The following is a 24968-nucleotide window of genomic DNA, read 5'->3' on the forward strand; positions in this document are numbered from 1 at the left end:
GTGCAGATTGAAACAAAGAATGAGTAACTGACATGAATATGATGACTAAGCACCAACATCCTCAAAGTTTTCTATCAGGGCAATAAAAGGCTCTTTGGTTAGTCAGTGATGACACAGGAGGAATATTGACAGACCAAGCCCAGAAAGCAGCCAAGAGATCAAAGTAAGGTACAAGCAAATTAATTGTGATTCATTCCCAAAGAGCCTCAGATTTTAAGTGGGTAGTCAGGTTTGGGAAGGGTCAAGACTTCTTGAAGTCATCATCATGCCTTTTACTTCGCAAACAGCAGGGATTACACAGATACACCAGCGAAGAGGTGCCATGAGGCCTGTTGGATTATGAATATTAAACAGCGCCAGGTGAACAATCTAGAAGGGACTTTGTTTTTAAGCTTTGATTCTATAGGAGTCATCCAAACACCATGGTGAACCACAGTAGGATTTCATTTTCTCCCCAACCAAACATACATCCTCAAGTTTTACTCTTATTTGGATTAAAAGATGTAAGAACAGACTCCTCTGTAGCACCAGCTATGCTGCATCATCTCCAGACGTGAACTGTTCTTAAAACCATTGAATTGTGCAATCTCCTTATCCCAATTAACTCCATCTCCCACAAGCGCACATGGGGCACAAGTCGGTCCAATTAATCTGCAACTAAAGAAAGAAAGAAAGTTTGTTACTGAAGTAATCAAAGAACTGGGTCACAGATCAGAAAGATGGAACATGGTTTCTTTATGCCAGTAAGTGGAGACAAAGGATTGATCAGGGTCATCTCTGCTATAAAACAGGATAGGTCTAACACCACAGGACCAAGGAACACTAGAGTAAGTAAAGGTTTCAGAGTAACAGCCGTGTTAGTCTGTATTCGCAAAAAGAAAAGGAGGACTTGTGGCACCTTAGAGACTAACCAATTTATTAGAGCATAAGCTTTCGTGAGCTACAGCTCACTTCCTCAGATGCATATCGTGGAAACTGCAGCAGGCTTTATATATACACAGAGAATATGAAACAATACCTATTCCCACCCCACTGTCCTGCTGGTAATAGCTTATCTAAAGTGATTAAGTCAATCTAGAGCTATAAACTCTTAGCAAGAGAGTGCTCTCACTTCTTGTCTACACTAGTCAGATGCTTGGGAATGCTGGTTAATTCTCTGCAAAGGGGAACAAGTGATCCTTCTTCTAAATTGGAGATACAAGTAGTAAGGAGTGCAAATATCTCTAACAGGTGGAAGAGGGCTCTAATCACCCCTACTATAGAACTTAATAAATGCCTAGGAAACCATGTTATTTTAGACACTGGTCTGCTCACGGTGCTGTCACATGGAAAAAGGGTTTGGACTTGCTGGATAGGAGGCTGTGCCTCCTCTTATGTTTCTAAGACGTAGAAGAGTGTTTGAAATGCGAGCTGCCACCATTTTACACCTTAGAATTACTATGATTTATCTGCAGCAGTACTAGATACCTCTTCTCTGAATGCCCAGTTGTGTTACCCCAGTTGTCAATGACTCAGCTTAAGCAGCTCACCTTACCTTTCGTCCCCAGCAACGTTTTGTAAAATAAAAATCATACCTAAAGACAACCCATCCTGACAGAAGCGATGGGAAGTCAGCTGCCCTGAGCTGTCACCCACCTGACCCCATCTCCCTTCCATATTCAAAATCTGAGCATCTTAACTGTCGAAGATCTAACCTAATCCTAAACCCAGGGAACTCATGGGCCTGCACAAATCCAAGGCCATCAGTCCATCAGTAGGTTAGTGCAAAGAAACCCTACCTCCACAAATCCCTCAACTGTGGATCAACCCACTTCACCCACAAACCAGGCTGACAACCAATCCACACAAAAAAGCATTTAACTTGCAGGGGGTTTGGCGAGCCAGCCACCAGCAGGGAGTTACACCTCCCGCCCCCCACACCATATCTCCTCCCTCAGACTGGGGGTCAGCTTCCACCCAGAGACATCTGACTCTTCTTCCCAGAAGACTTAACCCCTGCTGACAGGTCAAGCCCGCTAAAGTTTTGATACAGTGAAAAAACACCTGCACTTGGTTGGTTGTGTTTTTGGTCCCCATCCAATGCAATTTATTCAGTTATCTCAACACCCAGAAAACACCCGCTTATTGGAATGAGGTCACAACCCATTTATGATTCCCCAAGGGTTGCCACATAACCCATATGGACAAAAGCAACAACTGAACACTGCTTCAAGACACTAGGACTGACCAACAACAGCCCGTTACTTGGCAGAGACCGCACCGATCAGTGAGTGCCACATTACCCTTCAGGTGGGGCTTTCCCTTTGAACTCATGATCCAGCAGCTGCTGGGATGACCGTTTGAAGGTCCAGGCTGGGATTTCCAAAAGCACCTGAGCGAGTTACGTGCCCAGCTCCCACCGAAGGACAGCCATAAACGGGTGGGTAGCATCCTTCAACTCCTTTGAAAGTCACAGGTGTAACTCTTAACAAGGGCCCAGCCCACGGCTACAGATGTACAGCACACCACTCATTTATGTTCTTAAAATGAAGCAGAATTTTGAGTCTCATTTTGCCAGACTTCACCAGCAGTTTTACACCAATCTAGGTTCTGTTAATTAGTCAAAAAAAAGCAACTTGCCACTCACCCTTCACTACAGGAGAAGTTGGCTGTTGCACCAAACCGGAAATCGGTTAAATCAACCCTGCCATTTTGTAGTTCTAGTGATTTACATGGTGTCATAAATATAAAGGGAAGGGTAAACCCCTTTGAAATCCCTCCTGGCCAGGGGAAAGCTCCTCTCACCTGTAAAGGGTTAAGAAGCTAAAGGTAACCTCGCTGGCACCTGACCAAAATGACCAATGAGGAGACAAGATACTTTCAAAAGCTGGGAGGAGGGAGAGAAACAAAGGGTCTGTGTCTGTCTGTAGTCGTCTTGGCCGGGGACAGAACAGGAATGGAGTCTTAGAACTTTTAGTAAGTAATCTAGCTAGGTATGTGTTAGATTATGATTTCTTTAAATGGCTGAGAAAAGAATTGTGCTGAATAGAATAACTATTTCTGTCTGTGTATTTTTTTTGTAACTTAAGGTTTTGCCTAGAGGGGTTCTCTATGTTTTTGAATCTAATTACCCTGTAAGATATATACCATCCTGATTTTACAGGGGGGATTTCTTTATTTCTATTTACTTCTATTTTTTATTAAAAGTCTTCTTGTAAAACACTGAATGCTTTTTCATTGTTCTCAGATCCAAGGGTTTGGGTTTGTGGTCACCTATGCAAATTGGTGAGGCTTTTTATCCAACATTTCCCAGGAAAGGGGGGGTGCAAGTGTTGGGAGGATTGTTCATTGTTCTTAAGATCCAAGGGTCTGGGTCTGTAGTCACCTAGACAAATTGGTGAGGCTTTTTACCAAACCTTGTCCAGGAAGTGGGGTGCAAGGTTTTGGGAAGTATTTTGGGGGGAAGGACGCGTCCAAACAGCTCTTCCCCAGTAACCAGTATTAGTTTGGTGGTGGTAGCGGCCTGTCCAAGGTGTAATATTTTGTACCTTGGGGAAGTTTTGACCTAAGCTGGTAAAGATAAGCTTAGGAGGTTTTTCATGCAGGTCCCCACATCTGTACCCTAGAGTTCAGAGTGGGGGAGGAACCTTGACATGGTGGCACAGTGGTGGGATTAACCTGAAATCATTTTGAGATCCAGCTGAGATTTTTTGAACTAGAAATACAGATTTTAAAAAGGAATTTTTAGGAAGTCCAGAAGGCAGCTTTGAAACTGAAAGCAGCTTGGTTTCTCTCTGCTTTGTGGCCAAGCAGAGACAAAAGGGGATTATCTTGTGAATTGCAGGTTTTCTTTGCCTGGAGGCAGGGTACTTAACTCCTGCAGGGAAATTCACAGTCTTCCAACCCAGAGGTTTTTTTTTTTTTCTTTTCTTCCTAAAAGTAAATAGGGGGTGTGTGCTCTACCCATTTGCCTGGAGACAAAAGTGGCAGGGTTTTTTTTAGGATTTTGATTTTTTTTTTGTTTTACAAGGAGCACAGGTTTGAAAAGAAATTTTTTTTCTTCTTTGGGCTGGGTAAGCAGGTTTCCAAGTAGTTGGAGGTTTTTTGCTTTAATTTGGGCCCAGAGCAGAGACAAGGGAATTGTCTTTTTCTGTAGGCTGACAATCACTATCAGAGAATAGGTATTCTATTCCAGCACAGCAAAATTTTACAGCCAAGTTTTGTTTGTTTATTTCTAAACCTCGGGTGTAAAGTTAGTTAAAAACAGAGAGGTTAGAATGGCCAAATCCTCAGCTCGACTACAGCTGGAATTAGCCAAATTTCAGGCTGAGGAAAAACAAAGGGAACATGAAAGACAGATAGAACTCATGCAGCTGAAGAAGGAACAAGAAAGGGAGGCAGAACAACACCAAGAGGCTGCCCACAAGAGGGAAATGGAGGCAAGGAAGCATGTGGAGGAGGAGAGGGAAAAAGAGAGGAAGCATGTGGAGGAGGAGAAGGAAAAAGAGAGGAAGCATGTGGAGGAGATGGAGAGGATAAAGGCCCAGCAGAATATACCAACAAACCCTAGCAATCCTTCTCCAGGTACCACTTCCCATCCCAGAAAGTTCCCCACCTACAAGGCAGGTGATGATACTGAGGCCTTCTTAGAAAACTTCGAAAGGGCCTGCCTTGGGTACAACATCTCTACTGACCAATACATGGTAGAGCTGAGGCCGCAGCTCAGTGGACCCTTAGCTGAGGTGGCAGCTGAAATGCCTAAAGAACACATGAACAAGTATGAACTGTTTAAATCCAAGGCGAGAGTCAGAATGGGGATAACACCCGAGCAGTCTCGTCGGAGGTTCAGAGCCCTAAGGTGGAAACCAGACATGTCATTTACCCGACATGCCTACCACATTGTAAAACATTGGGATGCCTGGATATCAGGAGTAAGTGTTGAATCTCCAGTAAATTTGCCCTTCCTAATGCAAATGGAACAATTCTTAGAGGGTGTTCCTGAGGAAATAGAAAGATACATCCTAGATGGGAAACCCAAAACTGTAATTGAGGCAGGAGAGATTGGAGCCAGATGGGTGGAGGTGGCAGAGAAGAAGAAAACTGGTCGCAGTTGGAGCGGAGACCAGAAGGGACCACCCCAGACCACACCCTATTACCGGGGGCCGCCCAAAGCCCCACCTACCTCCCAAAGAACCCTCCAGACCCCTTATCGTCCCACCACCCCGTTCTCCAGCAACCCTCCTCGCCCCAGTGACCCGTCAGCTGGACGATGTTTTAAGTGTAACGAGCTGGGGCATGTAAAGGCCAACTGCCCCAAGAACCCCAACAGATTACAGTTCATTGCACCGGAATCACACCAGAGGTCCACAGGCCCAGATACCTCCCAGATACCCTTGGAGCGGAGGGAAACTGTGAGTGTGGGTGGGAAGAAGGTCACCGCGTGGAGGGACACCGGAGCACAAGTGTCAGCTATCCATGCTTCCTTAGTGGACCCCAATTTAATCAACCCAGAGATCCAAGTGACGATTCAACCCTTCAAGTCCAACTCTTTCAATTTGCCTACAGCCAAGTTGCCTGTCCAGTACAAGGGCTGGTCAGGAATGTGGACTTTTGCAGTCTATGATGATTATCCCATCCCCATGCTGTTGGGGGAAGACTTGGCCAATCATGTGAAGCAGGCCAAGAGGGTGGGAATGGTCACCCGCAACCAGGCTAAACAAGCCGTGAGGCCTAGCTCTGTTCCGGAAACTTCTATCAGGACCCAGTCAGAGGTGATGGACCTGGACCCCAGGCCAATGTCTGCAACAGCAGTAGTGGATCCAGTCCCAGAGACCCAGACGGAACCAGTCCCAGAACCGGAACCAGCCAAACAACCAACACCAGACCCCGTGTCAGCACTGAATCCAGTACTTGCAACCTCAACACCAGAGGGCCCCACCGAACCTGAACTGGCAGCAGCCGATAACCCTACACAAGAGGCTCAGCCGGAGCCTGAATCCCAACATAGTGCACCAGCGGAGAGCGGTTCACAGTCAACAGAAACAGCTCCATCCCCTATATCGCTTCCAGAGGGACCAAGCCTAGGTCCACAATCCCATGAGGAACTGATGTCTCCAGCATCAAGGGAACAGTTCCAGACCGAACAGGAAGCAGATGAAAGCCTCCAGAGAGCTTGGACGGCGGCACGGAGCAACCCACCGCCTCTCAGCTCTTCTAATAGATCCAGGTTTGTTGTAGAAAGAGGACTTTTATACAAGGAAACTCTTTCTGGGGGACACCAGGAAGACTGGCATCCTCAGAGACAGTTGGTAGTTCCAACTAAATACCGGGCCAAGCTCTTGAGCTTAGCCCATGATCACCCTAGTGGCCATGCTGGGGTGAACAGGACCAAAGACCGTTTGGGGGGGTCATTCCACTGGGAGGGAATGGGCAAGGATGTTTCTACCTATGTCCAGTCTTGTGAGGTGTGCCAAAGAGTGGGAAAACCCCAAGACCAGGTCAAAGCTCCTCTCCAGCCACTCCCCATCATTGAAGTTCCATTTCAGCGAGTAGCTGTGGATATTCTGGGTCCTTTTCCGAAAAAGACACCCAGAGGAAAGCAGTACATACTGACTTTCATGGATTTTGCCACCCGATGGCCGGAAGCAGTAGCTCTAAGCAACACCAGGGCTAAAAGTGTGTGCCAGGCACTAGCAGACATTTTTGCCAGGGTAGGTTGGCCCTCCGACATCCTCACAGATGCAGGGACTAATTTCCTGGCAGGAACTATGAAAAACCTTTGGGAAGCTCATGGGGTAAATCACTTGGTTGCCACTCCTTACCATCATCAAACAAATGGCATGGTGGAGAAGTTTAATGGAACTTTGGGGGCCATGATACGTAAATTCGTAAATGAGCACTCCAATGATTGGGACCTAGTATTGCAGCAGTTGCTCTTTGCCAACAGAGCTGTACCACATCCCAGTTTAGGGTTTTCCCCATTTGAACTTGTATATGGCCGTGAGGTTCAGGGGCCATTGCAGTTGGTGAAGCAGCAATGGGAGGGATTTACACCTTCTCCAGGAACTAACATTCTGGACTTTGTAACCAACCTACAAAACACCCTCCGAACCTCTTTAGCCCTTGCTAGAGAAAACTTACAGGATGCTCAAAAAGAGCAAAAAGCCTGGTATGATAAACATGCCAGAGAGCATTCCTTCAAAGTAGGAGACCAGGTCATGGTCTTAAAGGCGCTCCAGGCCCATAAAATGGAAGCATCGTGGGAAGGGCCATTCGTGGTCCAGGAGCGCCTGGGAGCTGTTAATTATCTCATAGCATTCCCCACCTCCAACCGAAAGCCTAAGGTGTATCATATTAATTCTCTAAAGCCCTTTTATTCCAGAGAATTAAAGGTTTGTCAGTTTACAGCCCAGGGAGGAGACGACGCTGAGTGGCCTGAAGGTGTCTACTACGAAGGGAAATGTGCTGGTGGTGTGGAAGAGGTGAACCTCTCCATGACCCTTGGGCGTATGCAGCGACAGCAGATCCAGGAGCTGTGCACTAGCTACGCGCCAACGTTCTCAGCCACCCCAGGACTGACTGAACGGGCATACCACTCCATTGACACAGGTAATGCTCACCCAATTAGGGTCCAACCTTACCGGGTGTCTCCTCAAGCTAAAACTGCTATAGAACGGGAGATCCAGGATAGGTTACAGATGGGTGTAATCCGCCCCTCTGAAAGTGCATGGGCATCTCCAGTGGTTCTAGTTCCCAAACCAGATGGGGAAATACGTTTTTGCGTGGACTACCATTAGCTAAATGCTGTAACTCGCCCAGACAACTATCCCATGCCACGCACAGATGAACTATTAGAGAAACTGGGAAGGGCCCAGTTCATCTCTACCTTGGACTTAACCAAGGGGTACTGGCAGGTACCGCTAGATGAATCTGCCAAGGAAAGGTCAGCCTTCATCACACATCTCGGGCTGTATGAATTTAATGTACTCCCTTTCGGGCTGCGAAATGCACCCGCCACTTTCCAAAGACTTGTAGATGGTCTCCTAGCGGGATTAGGAGAATATGCAGTCGCCTACCTTGACGATGTGGCCATATTTTCGGATTCCTGGGCAGACCACCTGGAACATCTACAAAAAGTCCTTTAGCGCATAAGGGAGGCAGGACTAACTGTTAAGGCTAAGAAGTGTCAAATAGGCCTAAACAGAGTGACTTACCTTGGACACCAGGTGGGTCAAGGAACTATCAGCCCCCTACAGGCCAAAGTGGATGCTATCCAAAAGTGGCCTGTCCCAAAGTCAAAGAAACAGGTTCAATCCTTCTTAGGCTTGGCCGGTTATTACAGACGATTTGTACCGCACTACAGCCAAATCGCTGCCCCACTGACAGACCTAACCAAAAAGAAACAGCCAAATGCTGTTCAGTGGACCGGAAAGTGTCAGAAGGCCTTTAACAAGCTTAAAGCGACACTCATGTCTGACCCTGTACTAAGGGCCCCAGACTTTGACAAACCGTTCCTAGTAACCACAGATGCATCCGAGCGTGGTGTGGGAGCAGTTTTAATGCAGAAAGGACCTGATCAAGAATTCCACCCTGTAGTGTTTCTCAGCAAAAAACTGTCTGAGAGGGAAAGCAACTGGTCAGTCACTGAAAAAGAATGTTATGCCATTGTCTACGCTCTGGAAAAGCTACGCCCATATGTTTGGGGACGGCGTTTCCACCTGCAAACCGACCATGCTGCACTAAAGTGGCTTCACACTGTCAAAGAAACTAACAAAAAACTTCTTCGGTGGAGTTTAGCTCTCCAAGATTTTGATTTCGACATCCAACACATCTCAGGAGCTTCTAACAAAGTGGCTGATGCACTCTCCCGTGAAAGTTTCCCAGAATCAACTGGTTAAAATCGTCCTTGAGATGTGGAAAATATTGTTAGTCTTTATGTACTTGGTAGTATATTTAGAGATGCATGTGTCTTATTAACTCTGTTTTCCTAGAGCTCCAGGAAGAAATCCCAGCCAGTGTTTCACCCTAGCTGAGATTTGGGGGGCGTGTCATAAATATAAAGGGAAGGGTAAACCCCTTTGAAATCCCTCCTGGCCAGGGGAAAGCTCCTCTCACCTGTAAAGGGTTAAGAAGCTAAAGGTAACCTCGCTGGCACCTGACCAAAATGACCAATGAGGAGACAAGATACTTTCAAAAGCTGGGAGGAGGGAGAGAAACAAAGGGTCTGTGTCTGTCTGTAGTCGTCTTGGCCGGGGACAGAACAGGAATGGAGTCTTAGAACTTTTAGTAAGTAATCTAGCTAGGTATGTGTTAGATTATGATTTCTTTAAATGGCTGAGAAAAGAATTGTGCTGAATAGAATAACTATTTCTGTCTGTGTATTTTTTTTGTAACTTAAGGTTTTGCCTAGAGGGGTTCTCTATGTTTTTGAATCTAATTACCCTGTAAGATATATACCATCCTGATTTTACAGGGGGGATTTCTTTATTTCTATTTACTTCTATTTTTTATTAAAAGTCTTCTTGTAAAACACTGAATGCTTTTTCATTGTTCTCAGATCCAAGGGTTTGGGTTTGTGGTCACCTATGCAAATTGGTGAGGCTTTTTATCCAACATTTCCCAGGAAAGGGGGGGGTGCAAGTGTTGGGAGGATTGTTCATTGTTCTTAAGATCCAAGGGTCTGGGTCTGTAGTCACCTAGACAAATTGGTGAGGCTTTTTACCAAACCTTGTCCAGGAAGTGGGGTGCAAGGTTTTGGGAAGTATTTTGGGGGGAAGGACGCGTCCAAACAGCTCTTCCCCAGTAACCAGTATTAGTTTGGTGGTGGTAGCGGCCTGTCCAAGGTGTAATATTTTGTACCTTGGGGAAGTTTTGACCTAAGCTGGTAAAGATAAGCTTAGGAGGTTTTTCATGCAGGTCCCCACATCTGTACCCTAGAGTTCAGAGTGGGGGAGGAACCTTGACACATGGTCTTCCTAGAAGAAAACAAGACGAATATTAGTGTTACCTCAGATTACCTTAATGGGAAAAAGAAAAAGGGATATGCTAACTTGCTCCCCCTAACATAGCAAATACTATGGCAGATCAAGCCAATCATCTAATCCAGTGGTTAACCTTTTTTGGGCTGAGGACCCATTTGTAAATGTTTATGGCCTGTCATGACCCAGTAAACAGTCTGGGCATGGAGGCCCTGGGATGGTTTCAGTCAGGTCCTGCATCCCAGGAGGGTTGGTCCCTGCCTGGCATTCACCCCACAGTGGTGGTTCCTGTGCCAAGGGGCTAGCTAAGCTGGTCTCTCTGCTTCAGTCATTGCAACCTTCAGGTTTGAAACGTCACTACAGTTTGGCCCCCGCCCCTCGACTGGACCAAATTTGAGAGAGTGGAGTTGCGACCTGGCTCATGGGGTTGCAGCGCTGCTCAGATTTGGCCTACTCACAGTGGCAGATTAACCACTGACCCAATGGGGCCCTTGCCCAAGGGGCCCCGGACAATTGGGGCCCCCCAGAAAAAGGCGTGCCCCAGCGCCCTGACCTGCTCCATGCACCTGCCCAGCGCTCCTGCTGGGGAGCGGACGCAGGGTCTTGCAGGCGTGCCGGGTGGGTGGGGCAGGGCAAGTCTCCACGCCCCCACCCCGCTCCCCAGCTGAAGTGCCTGGGGAGGAAAACAGGGAGACTGCAGGTAGAAGGGGTGGGAAGGGCCCCCCCAACTTGCTCTGGCCCATGGCCCCACAAACCTCTAATCCACCTCTGCCTACCCAGGCTGCTGTCGTCATGACGGCTGCTCCAAACCTGAGTGGTGCTGGAATCCCAGAGATTGTAGCACGCAGAGCAGGGAGGTGAGCCACAGGAGCTGCCATGTGACCCTTTGAAACAAGTCTTCTGGCAACCCTATTTTATGTCCCAACCCACAGGTTGAGAAACCCTGGTCTAGTCTTATCTCCTTTCTGACCACGGCCAGTCACAGAAGCTACAGAGAAACCTGTAAAACCTCCATTATAGATAATTATGCCCACAGGAGGCCAGCTGGACAGGGAAAGATTCCTCCTAACCCCACAGTTAATGGCTCCCCTCATGTCCCAAAGAGGAGTAAGCCAACTAAATTATCCAAAGTGCATATATTTATATTGCCAAATTAAGGCCCAGACCCTGAAACACTCACATGCATAACTATATTTACCTGGGTAGACCCATTGATTTGTAGGGGATAGTTCACGAGTGATGTTAAAAACCGTTTTAAGTGTTTGCAGGACAAGAGTTTGAGGGTCTCATCCTTCTTTGAATTCTACCAAACTCTTTACTTCAAAGTCTCATGGCACCGAGTTCCATGGATTAATTATGCATTTTGTCAAGCAATTTCCTGTTATCTGTCCCACGGGAATCCTGATTTTAGGCAAATAAAAATTCTTTTCCTCATTTAAACTCAATGACAGAGATTCTCCTCGCCCCCCAGGACCAGAATATCCAGAAAATTATTTATGATGCTTTATCCACTAATGGAAGCTTATTTCTACAAAAGGATGAACAGTATCAGAAATTCAACATTGCTTCATGGAGTTCAAAACAGAACAACCGTATCCATGCGAAGTTAGAACTTGTTATCATGACTAACTGAAAGAACTTCTCTCTTGATTCAGGGAAGGCACAAAAATTGCCTTCTGTTTATGAAGCAGCTGACTCTGCAGAACACTACTGCACATGCTAATGGCCCAACGACTTCTTGCAATTAGTCACATGCTTATGTCCCATGAAGGCCAGAATATGAGTGTCAAAGACTATGCAAGGAAGTCCCATCGGTGTTCTATAACCCTGCCTTTCATCCTGAAATTAAACTGAAGAAACAGGAAGACTTTATGGAGTCACGGACAGTTGTAAAAGACAAAAAAGATCGCGTGCGAAAAAATGTGTTCCTGGTTTTGGAGGAAGCAGACTCAACGGTGGAGGTAAGATCATTTTGATAACAAATTGATGAAAAATTACAACGTTTTATCACTATTTATGGTTAAATATTTTTGTTTTTTATTGGTAGGAATGGAAGAAGAGTGAATACGAGGACATGGCAACCGAGGGACTGCTGGAGGATAGCCATGTCGAGAACCAACCGATACACCCAGAGTCATGGAAAGACGGCGACATTGTTAAGCTAAAAAGCAAGTGAAAGCTTTACCAGTTGTGAAAACACTACTACATTTATGTGTTTAAAAATGATCTCACACACGCACACACAGCTGCAGCACAGGGTGACCAGCAAGGTAAGAGAGAATGAGCCCCACACAGTACCTACTGCCTGCAGAAATTTTAGTCTAAGCACACCTCACTGCCAGACTGAACTAGTAGTATTTCACTTCACCATCCCAGTCCCTCACTAACCTTTACCAAATTTGGTGCATTTCTACATTTTATGAAAAAAAAAACAAAAACAAAAACAAAACAAAATGTTTACTATTTTCCTGCAGTTGAGAGACCTCGACTCCACCTTAAAGTGGTTTTTCAACAATTTCCATTTCATAACCTCAGTGTATGGAAAGTTATGAGCAGAATCACTATGCTACGGAACAGAGACAGACAGCTAATGTGACTCACATCAACTCCCCCCTTCATCTTAAGTCAGCTCACAACAACTTTCAATTGGACTTTTCCTCCTCAACTCACTTGGGCTCTTTTGAAAACACCATTAATTGGGTTTAAAATGCCAAAAGCACCCACTGGCCCATCTACACTAAGCTTCCCAATGCTACCGCCATTGGTGGCCTTGTGTACACTGGGAGCTGGTCTACACTAACGCTGTAAGTCAAGCTGAGTTACACCAAGTTAGGCAACTGAAGTCAACACAACTTGGGTTGACTTACAGCGGCGTCTACACCGCGCTGTGTCGATGCGAAACTCTCCTGTCGACACAACTTCCGCCTCTCAAGGAGGTGGAGTACAGACAGACATCAACAGGAGACCACTCTCCCATCGACTTAGCATCTTCACCAGACCCGGTAAAATTGACACCGCTGCATCCATTGCAGCAGTGCCGATTTAGCTGGTAGCATAGACATGGCCTGAGCCTTTGTCCTGCCTTCAGCCACTAGTGGTCTGACACCAATATAGTTCCATCAGTGCTTAGCCGTGGTGTCGACAGGAAAACTGCTATGAATTGCAGTTTGCACTAGTGCAGCTTACACCTACCCAGGCTTGAAAACAAACTGCACTCGTGCAAAACAAGGCTTGATAGGGCAAACCTGATGTTATGCTGGGGATTTGAACTGAAAACTGAAAACCAGGACACATCCCCAGTGTAGTTATGACCTTAGCAACAGTGGCAAATTACAACATCTAAATCCAGACACATCCTTCAGGCAATCTGAGCAAAGGCAAAGCTTCATGAAGCATCTTTGCAGTTTCTCATGAGCATCAGAAATCTGTTTCTATCACATAGATCCTAATCCTATTGTAATGCAGGCAGGATTAAACCGACTGGCTGTTAGCTAAGGCTGTAGAGCAGACTCCTTTTAGGTCTCTAAGGGTATGTCTACACTACGGAATAAGGTCGAATTTATAGAAGTCGTTTTTTTAGAAATCGGTTTTATATAGTCAAGTGTGTGTGTCCCCACAGAAAATGCTCTAAGTGCATTAACTCGGCAGAGCGCTTCCACAGTACTGAGGCTAGAGTCGACTTCTGGAGCGTTGCACTGTGGGTAGCTATCCCACAGTTCCCGCAGTCTCCACTGCCCATTGGAATTCTGGGTTGAGATCCCAATGCCTGATGGGGCTAAAACATTGTTGCGGGTGGTTCTGGGTACATATCGTCAGGCCCCCGTTCCCTCCCTCCCTCCATGAAAGCAAGGGCAGACAATCATTTCGCGCCTTTTTTCCTGAGTTACCTGTGCAGACGCCATACCACGGCAAGCATGGAGCCCGCTCAGGTAACCGTCAGCCTATGTCTCCTGGGTGCTGGCAGACGCGGTACGGCTTTGCTGCACAGTAGCAGCAGACGGTGCAATACGACTAGTAGTCGTCCTCGTCGTGTCCGAGGTGCTCCTGGCCACATTGGCTGGGAGCGCCTGGGCAGACATGGGCGCAGGGACTAAATTTGGAGTGACTTGACCAGGTCATTCTCTTTAGTCCTGCAGTCAGTCCTATTGAACCGTCTTATGGTGAGCAGGCAGGCAATACGGACTGCTAGCAGTCGTACTGTACCATCTTCTGCCAGGCAGGCAAGAGATGAGGATTGCTAGCAGTCGTATTGTACCATCTTCTGCCAGGCAGGCAAGAGATGAAGATGGCTAGCAGTCATACTGTACCATCTTCTGCCGAGCAGCCATGAGATGTGGATGGCATGCAGTCCTTCTGCACCGTCTGCTGCCAGCCAAAGATGTAAAAGATAGATGGCGTGGCTCAGAACAAGAAATAGACAAGATTTGTTTTGTACTCATTTGCCTCCTCCCCTGTCTAGGGGACTCATTCCTCTAGATCACACTGCAGTCACTCACAGAAAAGTTGTAGCGAGGTAAATCTAGCCATGTATCAATCAGAGGCCAGGCTAACCTCCTTGTTCCAATAAGAACGATAACTTAGGTGCACCATTTCTTATTGGAACCCTCCGTGCAGTCCTGCCTGAAATACTCCTTGATGTACAGGCACCCCCTTTGTTGATTTTAGCTCCCTGAAGCCAACCCTGTAAGCCGTGTCGTCAGTCGCCCCTCCCTCCATCAGAGCAACGGCAGACAATCGTTCCGCGCCTTTTTTCTGTGCGGACGCCATACCAAGGCAAGCATGGAGGCCGCTCAGCTCACTTTGGCAATTAGGAGCACATTAAACACCACACGCATTATCCAGCAGTATATGCAGCACCAAAACCTGGCAAAGCGATACCGGGCGAGGAGGTGACGCCAGCACGGTCACGTGAGTGATCAGGACATGGACACAGATTTCTCTGAAAGCATGGGCCCTGCCAATGCATGCATCATGGTGCTAATGGGGCAGGTTCATGCTGTGAAACGCCGATTCTGGGCTCGGGAAACAAGCACAGACTGGTGGGACCGCATAGTGTTGCGGGTCTGGGACGATTCCCAGTGGCTGCGAAACTTTCGCATGCGTAAGGGCACTTTCATGGAACTTTGTGACTTACTTTCCCCTGCCCTGAGGCGCATGAATACCAAGATGAGAGCAGCCCTCACAGTTGAGAAGCGAGTGGCGATAGCCCTGTGGAAGCTTGCAACGCCAGACAGCTACCCGTCAGTTGGGAATCAATTTGGAGTGGGCAAATCTACTGTGGGGGCTGCTGTGATGCAAGTAGCCCACGCAATCAAAGATCTGCTGATATCAAGGGTAGTGACCCTGGGAAATGTGCAGGTCATAGTGGATGGCTTTGCTGCAATGGGATTCCCTAACTGTGGTGGGGCCATAGACGGAACCCATATCCCTATCTTGGCACCGGAGCACCAAGCCGCCGAGTACATAAACCGCAAGGGGTACTTTTCGATAGTGCTGCAAGCTCTGGTGGATCACAAGGGACGTTTCACCAACATCAACGTGGGATGGCCGGGAAAGGTGCATGATGCTCGCATCTTCAGGAACTCTGGTCTGTTTCAAAAGCTGCAGGAAGGGACTTTATTCCCAGACCAGAAAACAACCGTTGGGGATGTTGAAATGCCTATATGTATCCTTGGGGACCCAGCCTACCCCTTAATGCCATGGCTCATGAAGCCGTACACAGGCAGCCTGGACAGTAGTCAGGAGCTGTTCAACTATAGGCTGAGCAAGTGCAGAATGGTGGTAGAATGTGCATTTGGACGTTTAAAGGCGCACTGGCGCAGTTTACTGACTCGCTTAGACCTCAGCGAAACCAATATTCCCACTGTTATTACTGCTTGCTGTGTGCTCCACAATATCTGTGAGAGTAAGGGGGAGACGTTTATGGCGGGGTGGGAGGTTGAGGCAAATCGCCTGGCTGCTGGTTACGCGCAGCCAGACACCAGGGCGGTTAGAAGAGCACAGGAGGGCGCGGTACGCATCAGAGAAGCTTTGAAAACCAGTTTCATGACTGGCCAGGCTATGGTGTGAGAGTTCTGTTTGTTTCTCCTTGATGAAACCCCCCGCCCCTTGGTTCACTCTACTTCCCTGTAAGCTAACCACCCGCCCCTCCTCCCTTCAATCACCGCTTGCAGAGGCAATAAAGTCATTGTTGCTTCACATTCATGCATTCTTTATTCATTCATCACACAAATAGGGGGATGACTACCAAGGTAGCCCAGGAGGGGTGGTGGAGGAGGGAAGGAAAATGCCACACAGCACTTTAAGCACAGCACTTTAAAAGTTTACAACTTTAAAATTTATTGAATGACAGCCTTCTTTTTTTTGGGCAATCCTCTGTGGTGGAGTGGCTGGTTGGCCGGAGGCCCCCCCCCACCGCGTTCTTGGGCGTCTGGGTGTGGAGGCTATGGAACTTGGGGAGGAGGGTGGTTGGTTACAGAGGGGCAGCAGTGACAGTCTGTGCTCCAGCTGCCTTTGCTGCAGCTCAACCATACACTGGAGCATACTGGTTTGGTCCTGCAGCAGCCTCAGCATTGAATCCTGCCCCCTCTCATCACGCTGCCGCCACATTTGAGCTTCAGACCTGGCTTCAGCCCGCCACTTAGAATCATAGAATATCAGGGTTGGAAGGGACCCCAGAAGGTCATCTAGTCCAACCCCCTGCTCAAAGCAGGACCAATTCCCAGTTAAATCATCCCAGCCAGGGCTTTGTCAAGCCTGACCTTAAAAACCTCTAAGGAAGGAGATTCTACCACCTCCCTAGGTAACGCATTCCAGTGTTTCACCACCCTCTTAGTGAAAAAGTTTTTCCTAATATCCAATCTAAACCTTCCCCACTGCAACTTGAGACCATTACTCCTCGTTCTGTCATCTGCTACCATTGAGAACAGTCTAGAGCTATCCTCTTTGGAACCCCCTTTCAGGTAGTTGAAAGCAGCTATCAAATCCCCCCTCATTCTTCTCTTCTGCAGGCTAAACAATCCCAGCTCCCTCAGCCTCTCCTCATAACTCATGTGTTCCAGTCCCCTAATCATTTTTGTTGCCCTTCGCTGGACTCTCTCCAATTTATCCACATCCTTCTTGAAGTGTGGGGCCCAAAACTGGACACAGTACTCCAGATGAGGCCTCACCAATGTCGAATAGAGGGGAACGATCACGTCCCTCGATCTGATCGCTATGCCCCTACTTATACATCCCAAAATGCCATTGGCCTTCTTGGCAACAAGGGCACACTGCTGACTCATATCCAGCTTCTCGTCCACTGTCACCCCTTGGTCCTTTTCCGCAGAACTGCTGCCTAGCCATTCGGTCCCTAGTCTGTAGCTGTGCATTGGGTTCTTCCGTCCTAAGTGCAGGACCCTGCACTTATCCTTATTGAACCTCATCAGAGTTCTTTTGGCCCAATCCTCCAATTTGTCTAGGTCTTTCTGTATCCTATCCCTCCCCTCCAGCGTATCTACCACTCCTCCCAGTTTAGTATCATCCGCAAATTTGCTGAGAGTGCAATCCACACCATCCTCCAGATCATTTATGAAGATATTGAACAAAACCGGCCCCAGGACCGACCCTTGGGGTACTCCACTTGATACCGGCTGCCAACTAGATATGGAGCCATTGATCACTACCCGTTGAGCCCGACAATCTAGCCAGCTTTCTACCCACCTTGTAGTGCATTCATCCAGCCCATACTTCCTTAACTTGCGGACAAGAATACTGTGGGAAACCATGTCAAAAGCTTTGCTAAAGTCAAGAAACAATACATCCACTGCTTTCCCTTCATCCGCAGAACCAGTAATCTCATCATAAAAGGCAATTAGATTAGTCAGGCATGACCTTCCCTTGGTGAATCCATGCTGGCTGTTCCTGATCACTTTCCTCTCATGCAAGTGCTTCAGGATTGATTCTTTGAGGACCTGCTCCATGATTTTTCCAGGGACTGAAGTGAGGCTGACTGGCCTGTAGTTCCCAGGATCCTCCTCCTTCCCTTTTTTAAAGATTGGCACTACATTACTTACTCTCTTCAGCCCGCCACCTCTCCTCCCGGTCATTTTGTGCTTTCCTGCACTCTGACATTATTTGCCTCCACGCATTCATCTGTGCTCTGTCAGTGTGGGAGGACAGCATGAGCTCGGAGAACATTTCATCGCGAGTGCGTTTTTTTTTCTTTCTAAGCTTCACTAGCCTCTGGGAAGGAGAAGATCCTGTGATCATTGAAACACATGCAGCTGGTGGAGAAAAAAAAAAAGGGACAGGTTATTTAAAAAGACACATTTTATAAAACAGTGGCTACAGTCTTTCAGGGTAAACCTTGCTGTTAACATTACATACATAGCACATGTGCTTTCGTTACAAGGTCGCATTTTGCCTCCTCCCACCGCGTGACTACCCCCTCAACCTTCCCCCCTCCCTGTGGCTAACAGCGGGGAACATTTCTGTTTAGCCACAGGCAAACAGCCCAGCAGGAATGGGCTCCTCTGAGTGTCTCCTGAAGAAAAGCACTCTATTTCAACCAGGTGACCATGAATTATATCTCACTCTACTGAGGATAACACAGAGAGATAAAGAACGGATGTTGTTTGAATGCCAGCAAACATACACTGCAATGCTGTGTTCTACAATGTTTCCCGAGTACATGTTACTGGCCTGGAGTGGTAAAGTGTCCTACCATGAAGGATGCAATAAGGCTGCCCTCCCCAGAAACCTTTTGCAAAGGCTTTAGGACTACATCTAGGAGAACCGCAAATGCCAGGGCAAAGTAATCCTTTCACATGCTTGCTTTTAAACCATGAAAAGTATTTTAAAAGGTACACTCACCAGAGGTCCCTTCTCCGCCTGCTGGGTCCAGGAGGCAGCCTTGGGTGGGTTCGGGGTGTACTGGCTCCAGGTCTAGGGTGAGAAACAGTTCCTGGCTGTCAGGAAAACCTGTTTCTCCGCTTGCTTGCTGTGAGCTGTCTACAACCTCCTCCTCCTCATCATCTTCTTCGTCCCCAAAACCTGCTTCCGTATTGCCTCCATCTCCATTGAAGGAGTCAAACAACACGGCTGGGGTAGTGGTCGCTGAACCCCCTAAAATGGCATGCAGCTCATCATAGAAGCAGCATGTTTGGGGCTCTGACCCAGAGCGGCTGTTCGCCTCTCTGGTTTTCTGGTAGGCTTGCCTCAGCTCCTTCAGTTTCACGCGGCACTGCTTCGGGTCCCTGTTATGGCCTCTGTCCTTCATGCCCTGGGAGATTTTCACAAAGGTTTTGGCATTTCGAAAACTGGAACGGAGTTCTGATAGCACGGATTCCTCTCCCCAAACAGCGATCAGATCCCGTACCTCCCGTTCGGTCCATGCTGGAGCTCTTTTGCGATTCTGGGACTCCATCATGGTCACCTGTGCTGATGAGCTCTGCATGGTCACCTGCAGCTTGCCACGCTGGCCAAACAGGAAATGAGATTCAAAAGTTCGCGGTTCTTTTCCCGTCTATCTGGCCAGTGCATCTGAGTTGAGAGTGCTGTCCAGAGCGGTCATAATGGAGCACTCTGGGATAGCTCCCGGAGGCCAATACCATCGAATTGTGTCCACAGTACCCCAAATTCGAGCCGGCAACGTCGATTTAAGCGCTAATCCACTTGTCAGGGGTGGAGTAAGGAAATCGATTTTAAGAGCCCTTTAAGTCAAAATAAAGGGCTTCATTGTGTGGACGGGTGCAGGTTTACATCGATTTAACGCTGCTAAATTCGACCTAAAGTCCTAGTGTAGACCAGGGCTAAGGCGTCTCTGTGCCACTAGATGGGACACAACACCACACCCAGGTGGTGTGTGGGTAATACTATCACACTCTTATTCAGTTTGGATAGTACCTTGTAGTTTCCTGGCAGTGCATTGTTACAAGGCTGACAAAGTGCTACCCCTTGCTAGAAAGACCCATGCCCTAGGAAATCATGGATTTCTTGGGGGGGTGGGGTGCAAAAACAAGTACTAGTTTCATCTGCTCTTGAAAGCACTTAGTTTCCAGATCACAGTCGAGGGGTAGATGTCAACCACATTTTTACATCGCTATCGAGAGAGTCAGGATGCTATAGTCTTTGTACAGACTTTTATTCAGAGAAAAAAAAAGACTTGAGTACAACACAGAAATTCCAGTTTTTTCATTTAATAAATTTGCAGATTGCCAAGTAAAATTCTGTACAACTTGCATAACTACAAATAATTTATGTTTTCAGTGACAGTGACCAACAGCATTTGGCTATGAACACCTTCTCACAGCAGAGAATTATTTCCTGAACGTAACAAGCTTGCTTTAAATGCTACCAAAAACTTATTTTCAACTACTGAAATAGAAAAATAAAGACATTTCCTTTAGGCACGGAATCAGAAGAATCTGATCACAAGTATAACCATTTTACTGCTTACTTATCAGAAAGCGTTCATAAGGAAACAGAGGTAATTTATTTTGCCTCTCAATACGGGTTTAAAAAATTTGATAGGTGTTCAGAGTCCACACTGAGTCTTGCACACGTCCATGCACTTCACCCTGGGATGCTACACTGAGGACACACTAAATACAAGCCTTGGGGTAAGAGTAGTTTGGGGCTGTCTGTTATTGTTGTTTTTGGAGTTTCCTGGACATGAGAGCAAAAGGAACACTGATTATTCTGGAGATTTGGTTTTGAAACTGAGGATAAATTTGAATTAAACAAAAGCCGACAGCAGTTCAAGGAGTATCTTTGGCATCATGAAATCTGTACTTTAAAAGGGATAATACATACTTCAAAATAGAAACCTCCAAATAGAAATCTCAACAGGCTCTCGCTCGCAACAGCAAAATCCACAACCCTGAACACAACTGTAATGAGAGGAATCTGGGATCACGAGAAAAGTTTAGTACAAGCATATGACGATTGCTTCAATTTTTCCATTTTCTTCCAATATCACATTCACTGTCTGATGAACAAGTTAGTAATCAGCACGGCAAGAATGACACGCATCTTTCCTGAAAAACCAAAAGAAAGAAAGTTATAACCAAAGTAAAAATGCATACTATCTTGATTTCACTCCCCATGTTTAGGATAATGAGAGTTTTCATTTTATATTCTGTCTGAAAGATTTGTTTAGTTAATTTTAGAGTTACATTAACACAATTATAAATTCATTTCCAATTAAAGCACAGTTCATGCTGTTTCTTCTCAGAGGCCATGTCCAAAACAGAAGAGAGGTAGAAAAAAATTCATGAGGAGGATTAATCTGTAATCAAAGTTGGCAAACAGTGGTAAGCTAGTTATTACATATCCTAAATACAGGAGAACTGGACTATCTATGCTCCCTCCCCGTAACGCTCAGCTGTTTAGAGCACTGGAAAGGCAAGGGGGTCATCTATAACATAACACTCTTTTAGGACATATTTGTTTCTTCCACTGACCACTCACATTGTACAAGAATCTCATTCAACTGTACACCCCAAGAATACCACGTAGAGTACTACTGAAGAGTCAACAGTACTTTTGTACACTGTCAGGGCCCACCGTTTCACAGTGAACCCACTATGAAACACACCCACACCACCTGAGCTCTTCTTCAGCAGAGATCTGTTTAACATCTCCTGCCTGCTGGCGAGCTCCGCACACAAAATTGTATCAGCTAAAAGTTGAAATGTAAAGTCTGTATGCTGCTACTCCTCTACTGAATGAAGTCTCGGATTTAAGGATAGAATTGCAACCTTACACCAGAAATGAAAGTCCAACATGGGCTTTGTAGCATTAATATTCTTCTGGAGAAAATATTTGTTCTTATATCATCAAAATGGTAATATACTGAAGTAACGTTTATATGTGTTAAGACAGAGCTGTTAATGACAAGTTACATCACAAGGACATAAGGTACACAATGCATTCATAACTGCTGTGGTTGACAGAATGGTTCCATAGAAATGGAGAATTTAGCCGATATTCACATAAGTGTCACATTCAACATATCTGTTCAGGCCACAGAACAAAGGTAACCTAAGAAAGTAATTTATAGTCTCAATTTGATATGTTGCATAGTTATATTATGTTCTTGCAGATAACGGTTCATCAGAACCGCACCATCTTTTCACACTGAAATAAATATTTTCTATTAAAACACCTTTCTGGACCCAAGCAAGGTTTTTTTCCACATTCCTGTAGATCACTGAAGCGCTGTTTTGCATCATATGGGCTCAACAGCAGGAAAGGAGAGAAACTAATTCCATAAAATATGACTCCAGAATTCAAGAGTAAAAATCAAAGTTGCTTTTGCTTCCTTAAAAGGAGGCTTTTTGTATCATTAGAACTCCGAAGAAAACGGATGCTGAATATGAGGAAAATTTTTGACGGCAATGGATTTTTTTGGGAGGGTGGGGGGGGAAGGGCAGGGGGAAGTAGTGAAAGCCCTATTACCTGGAACTTTTAAAACTAGCATGGACTAAAATGGTAGAGAAAAGTACTGTAGAGAACAATCCTGCCTTTGCAGGGACAGGATGATTCGACTCCCCCCAGCCACACACCCCCTTCTATAATTCTATATTCGTGAGGTTAAGCGGTTTAAAAAATCCTTACACGTTATTTCCATATCATTAAAAAAAGAAAGATTTTTTTAAAAAAAACTAGTTAATGCTATTTACTTTTGCATTTCTTTCAATGCACATAGGGATTTTTTTTCTTTTTACCTTCTAAGCACTAGCACAATGAAGCATTGCAGTGTGTTGCAAACTCTAAGAGAATGTTCAAATCCAAAACTCTTTTCTAAAATTTTATGTACAATTTTCTATTAAAACTCAATTGTGAAAGAAATCCCACACAAGGTAAAAACCTATATGCAAGATACCCAGCTGTGCCCCTTGGAAAGGAGGCACAGTTTTAACTCATGTCTCTTATCAATATTAATATTCATATTTCTGCCAATCAAACATCCCCAGGGGATTGCAGCAAACAGGTCTGTCAAGCCTCAGGTTCACATGATTGGGTATATAGGGTTCATTTATAATTAGTGTACGTGCTAGAACCCCGTTACTGAATGAAGTCTCAGATTTATTTAAGCATATTGCTCTCCTAGAAAACATTGAAAAGAGTTATTAATAGTTTTGGCAAATGATTGGTCAATATGCAATTTAATTAAAGACAGGTATAAAGCTTTTAAAATTGTTTCCTAAAAACTGAAGTTAAACCATTGGAAAAACCTATGGCTTTACATTTTCAGACAGCAAACGGTCTCTGGGATTAAGTTAACACAAAAACAATAGACAATTTTCTTCTCTAATATGTGTGTCTTTTCCTATTTAATAGACAACTCTGGTTAAAATTTATAGGACAACGAGTTACCTCATTTAGGATAGTTCTCTTTCAAAACTGTTCCCAGTTAAATCCTAGCAAGACCTTATTTTTCATAGTCAGAGAGACTACATAGCAACATGTTACTTGCAAGTCTTCTTGATACTGGATTTTTTTTACTCTGGCAGTAATAGCCCATTTTAAATGCGAGTATCTTTTCCTCCAACAGTGATAAAAGTGATAGCAAGCAGAAAGGATCTCTCAAGTCAGTTACCTGTGTCGCTGGAGACAGTTCTAAGTTAACAGTTGTAGGATGCTGCACATCTCATTAGCTTAGACACGACATGGGACACCATGTGTTGTTAAAGGCTTATGATCATTGGCCTTTGCTTACAGATTAAGGACAAAATAAGCCTCAGCATCAGAATTCTCATTTACCCTACAAAAGATATTAGGCAGGTGCTTTGTTGAAATATCCTGTAAGCTAAGAATGTGTATGATGTGGATGGGTAGAGTTGAGTCTCTGCCTACACAGGTAACAAGCAATACTTCCATTTCTAAAAATTGTAAAACAGTAAAAAGCAGGCTTCACAGCATCTAAGATGTCTCTTGCAAAGTCAGGGCTAAACACAAAGAAATTTAGACTGAAACTAGATCTTGGTGCAAATCAAAAGGCACTTCAGAAACCATGGCGCCCAAGGGAACTTGATTTTAAATGGTAGTTTTTCATTTTAAAGCCATTTTTAAAAGCTTTTACACAGTATTAATTAGCAGCAAGACAAAATCTTCACTGTGAACGCTGTAGCGAGCAGAACTTGAACAGCAGATCAATAGGATTACGTTTTTAGTTTGCCACATTCACATTTTACAAGCCTGAAAGTCTTGCAGGCATTTCTGAAGACATTCTGGGCTTGAATCTCTTGGGGTCCAAGGGAAAAGGCTCTGGGTCGCACACCTAGTTTGAGGGTAACTCAAGTATTCCTATTTTGTTAATGGGAGAAGAAAATCAAGAGAGAGAAGACACTTTGGGTTGGGGGATTGGGACAGAAACACTAAGGCCGTGTCCATGCTGGAGCTGGAGATGTAGTCTCCAACTCGGGCAGACATAGCTCCGTGCTAGCATGCTGAAAACAGAAGCATAGCTGTGGCGGCACGAGGGGCAAGACAGCCATCCAAGTACAGTGCCACTGCAGCCACGCTTGTGTTTTCAGCACTCCAGCTCAATCAGCGCTAACGCAGATATGTCTACACCCGAGCTCAAAGTTACAGCTCCAGCGTAGACACACACACACTACGTTTCAAACCACCATTCATCCCCACCCCCTTCCCTCCCACTGGCCAAGCTGAACGCGCCCCGATTTTTCCTTTTTACATGGATCTACAGTTTAAAAATGGAGCTTTCATTGTCCTTGGTTGTGTAAAGGGAGTGATTTGTAGAAGCTGAGAAACCTATTTTAAAGTAATATACTGAAAATTTAATCTAACGGCTGAACTTACTAAGTTGTGCAAAAGTGACTACATGCAGTGAGCCTCTGCCGTGTTCCCCTGCCCACACCCTCAGGCTGCCGAGGAGATGGGCTGAGGGTAAAATGGATATTTAAGGGCAACTCTTTCTAGTATTACACACAAAAGTCCTACATTAAACATCCTATGTTAGAAGAACATTAATAAGTCAAGCATCTGCCTCATGAGCTTTTACAT

The 24968-nt window shown here is 45.7% G+C and overlaps 1 protein-coding gene across 2 annotated transcripts in view; it reads right to left on the reverse strand.

The window, feature by feature from the left end:
• Positions 1 to 20114: 20114 nt before the first annotated feature.
• The window catches only part of LOC311510970 (complement receptor type 2-like), a 42813-nt gene continuing 37959 nt past the window's right edge, over positions 20115 to 24968 (reverse strand). For both annotated transcript variants that reach the window (XM_084611138.1, XM_084611137.1), the window contains one exon: positions 20115 to 20974. In XM_084611138.1, the coding sequence (XP_084467264.1) occupies positions 20919 to 20974 (56 nt within the window). In that variant the 3' untranslated portion in view covers positions 20115 to 20918. The remainder of the gene's footprint in view (positions 20975 to 24968) is intronic.

The sequence above is a fragment of the Lepidochelys olivacea genome (assembly GCF_965140295.1).
Source record: "Lepidochelys olivacea isolate rLepOli2 genome assembly, chromosome: 21".
In the NCBI taxonomy this organism is placed as follows: Eukaryota; Metazoa; Chordata; order Testudines; family Cheloniidae; genus Lepidochelys; species Lepidochelys olivacea.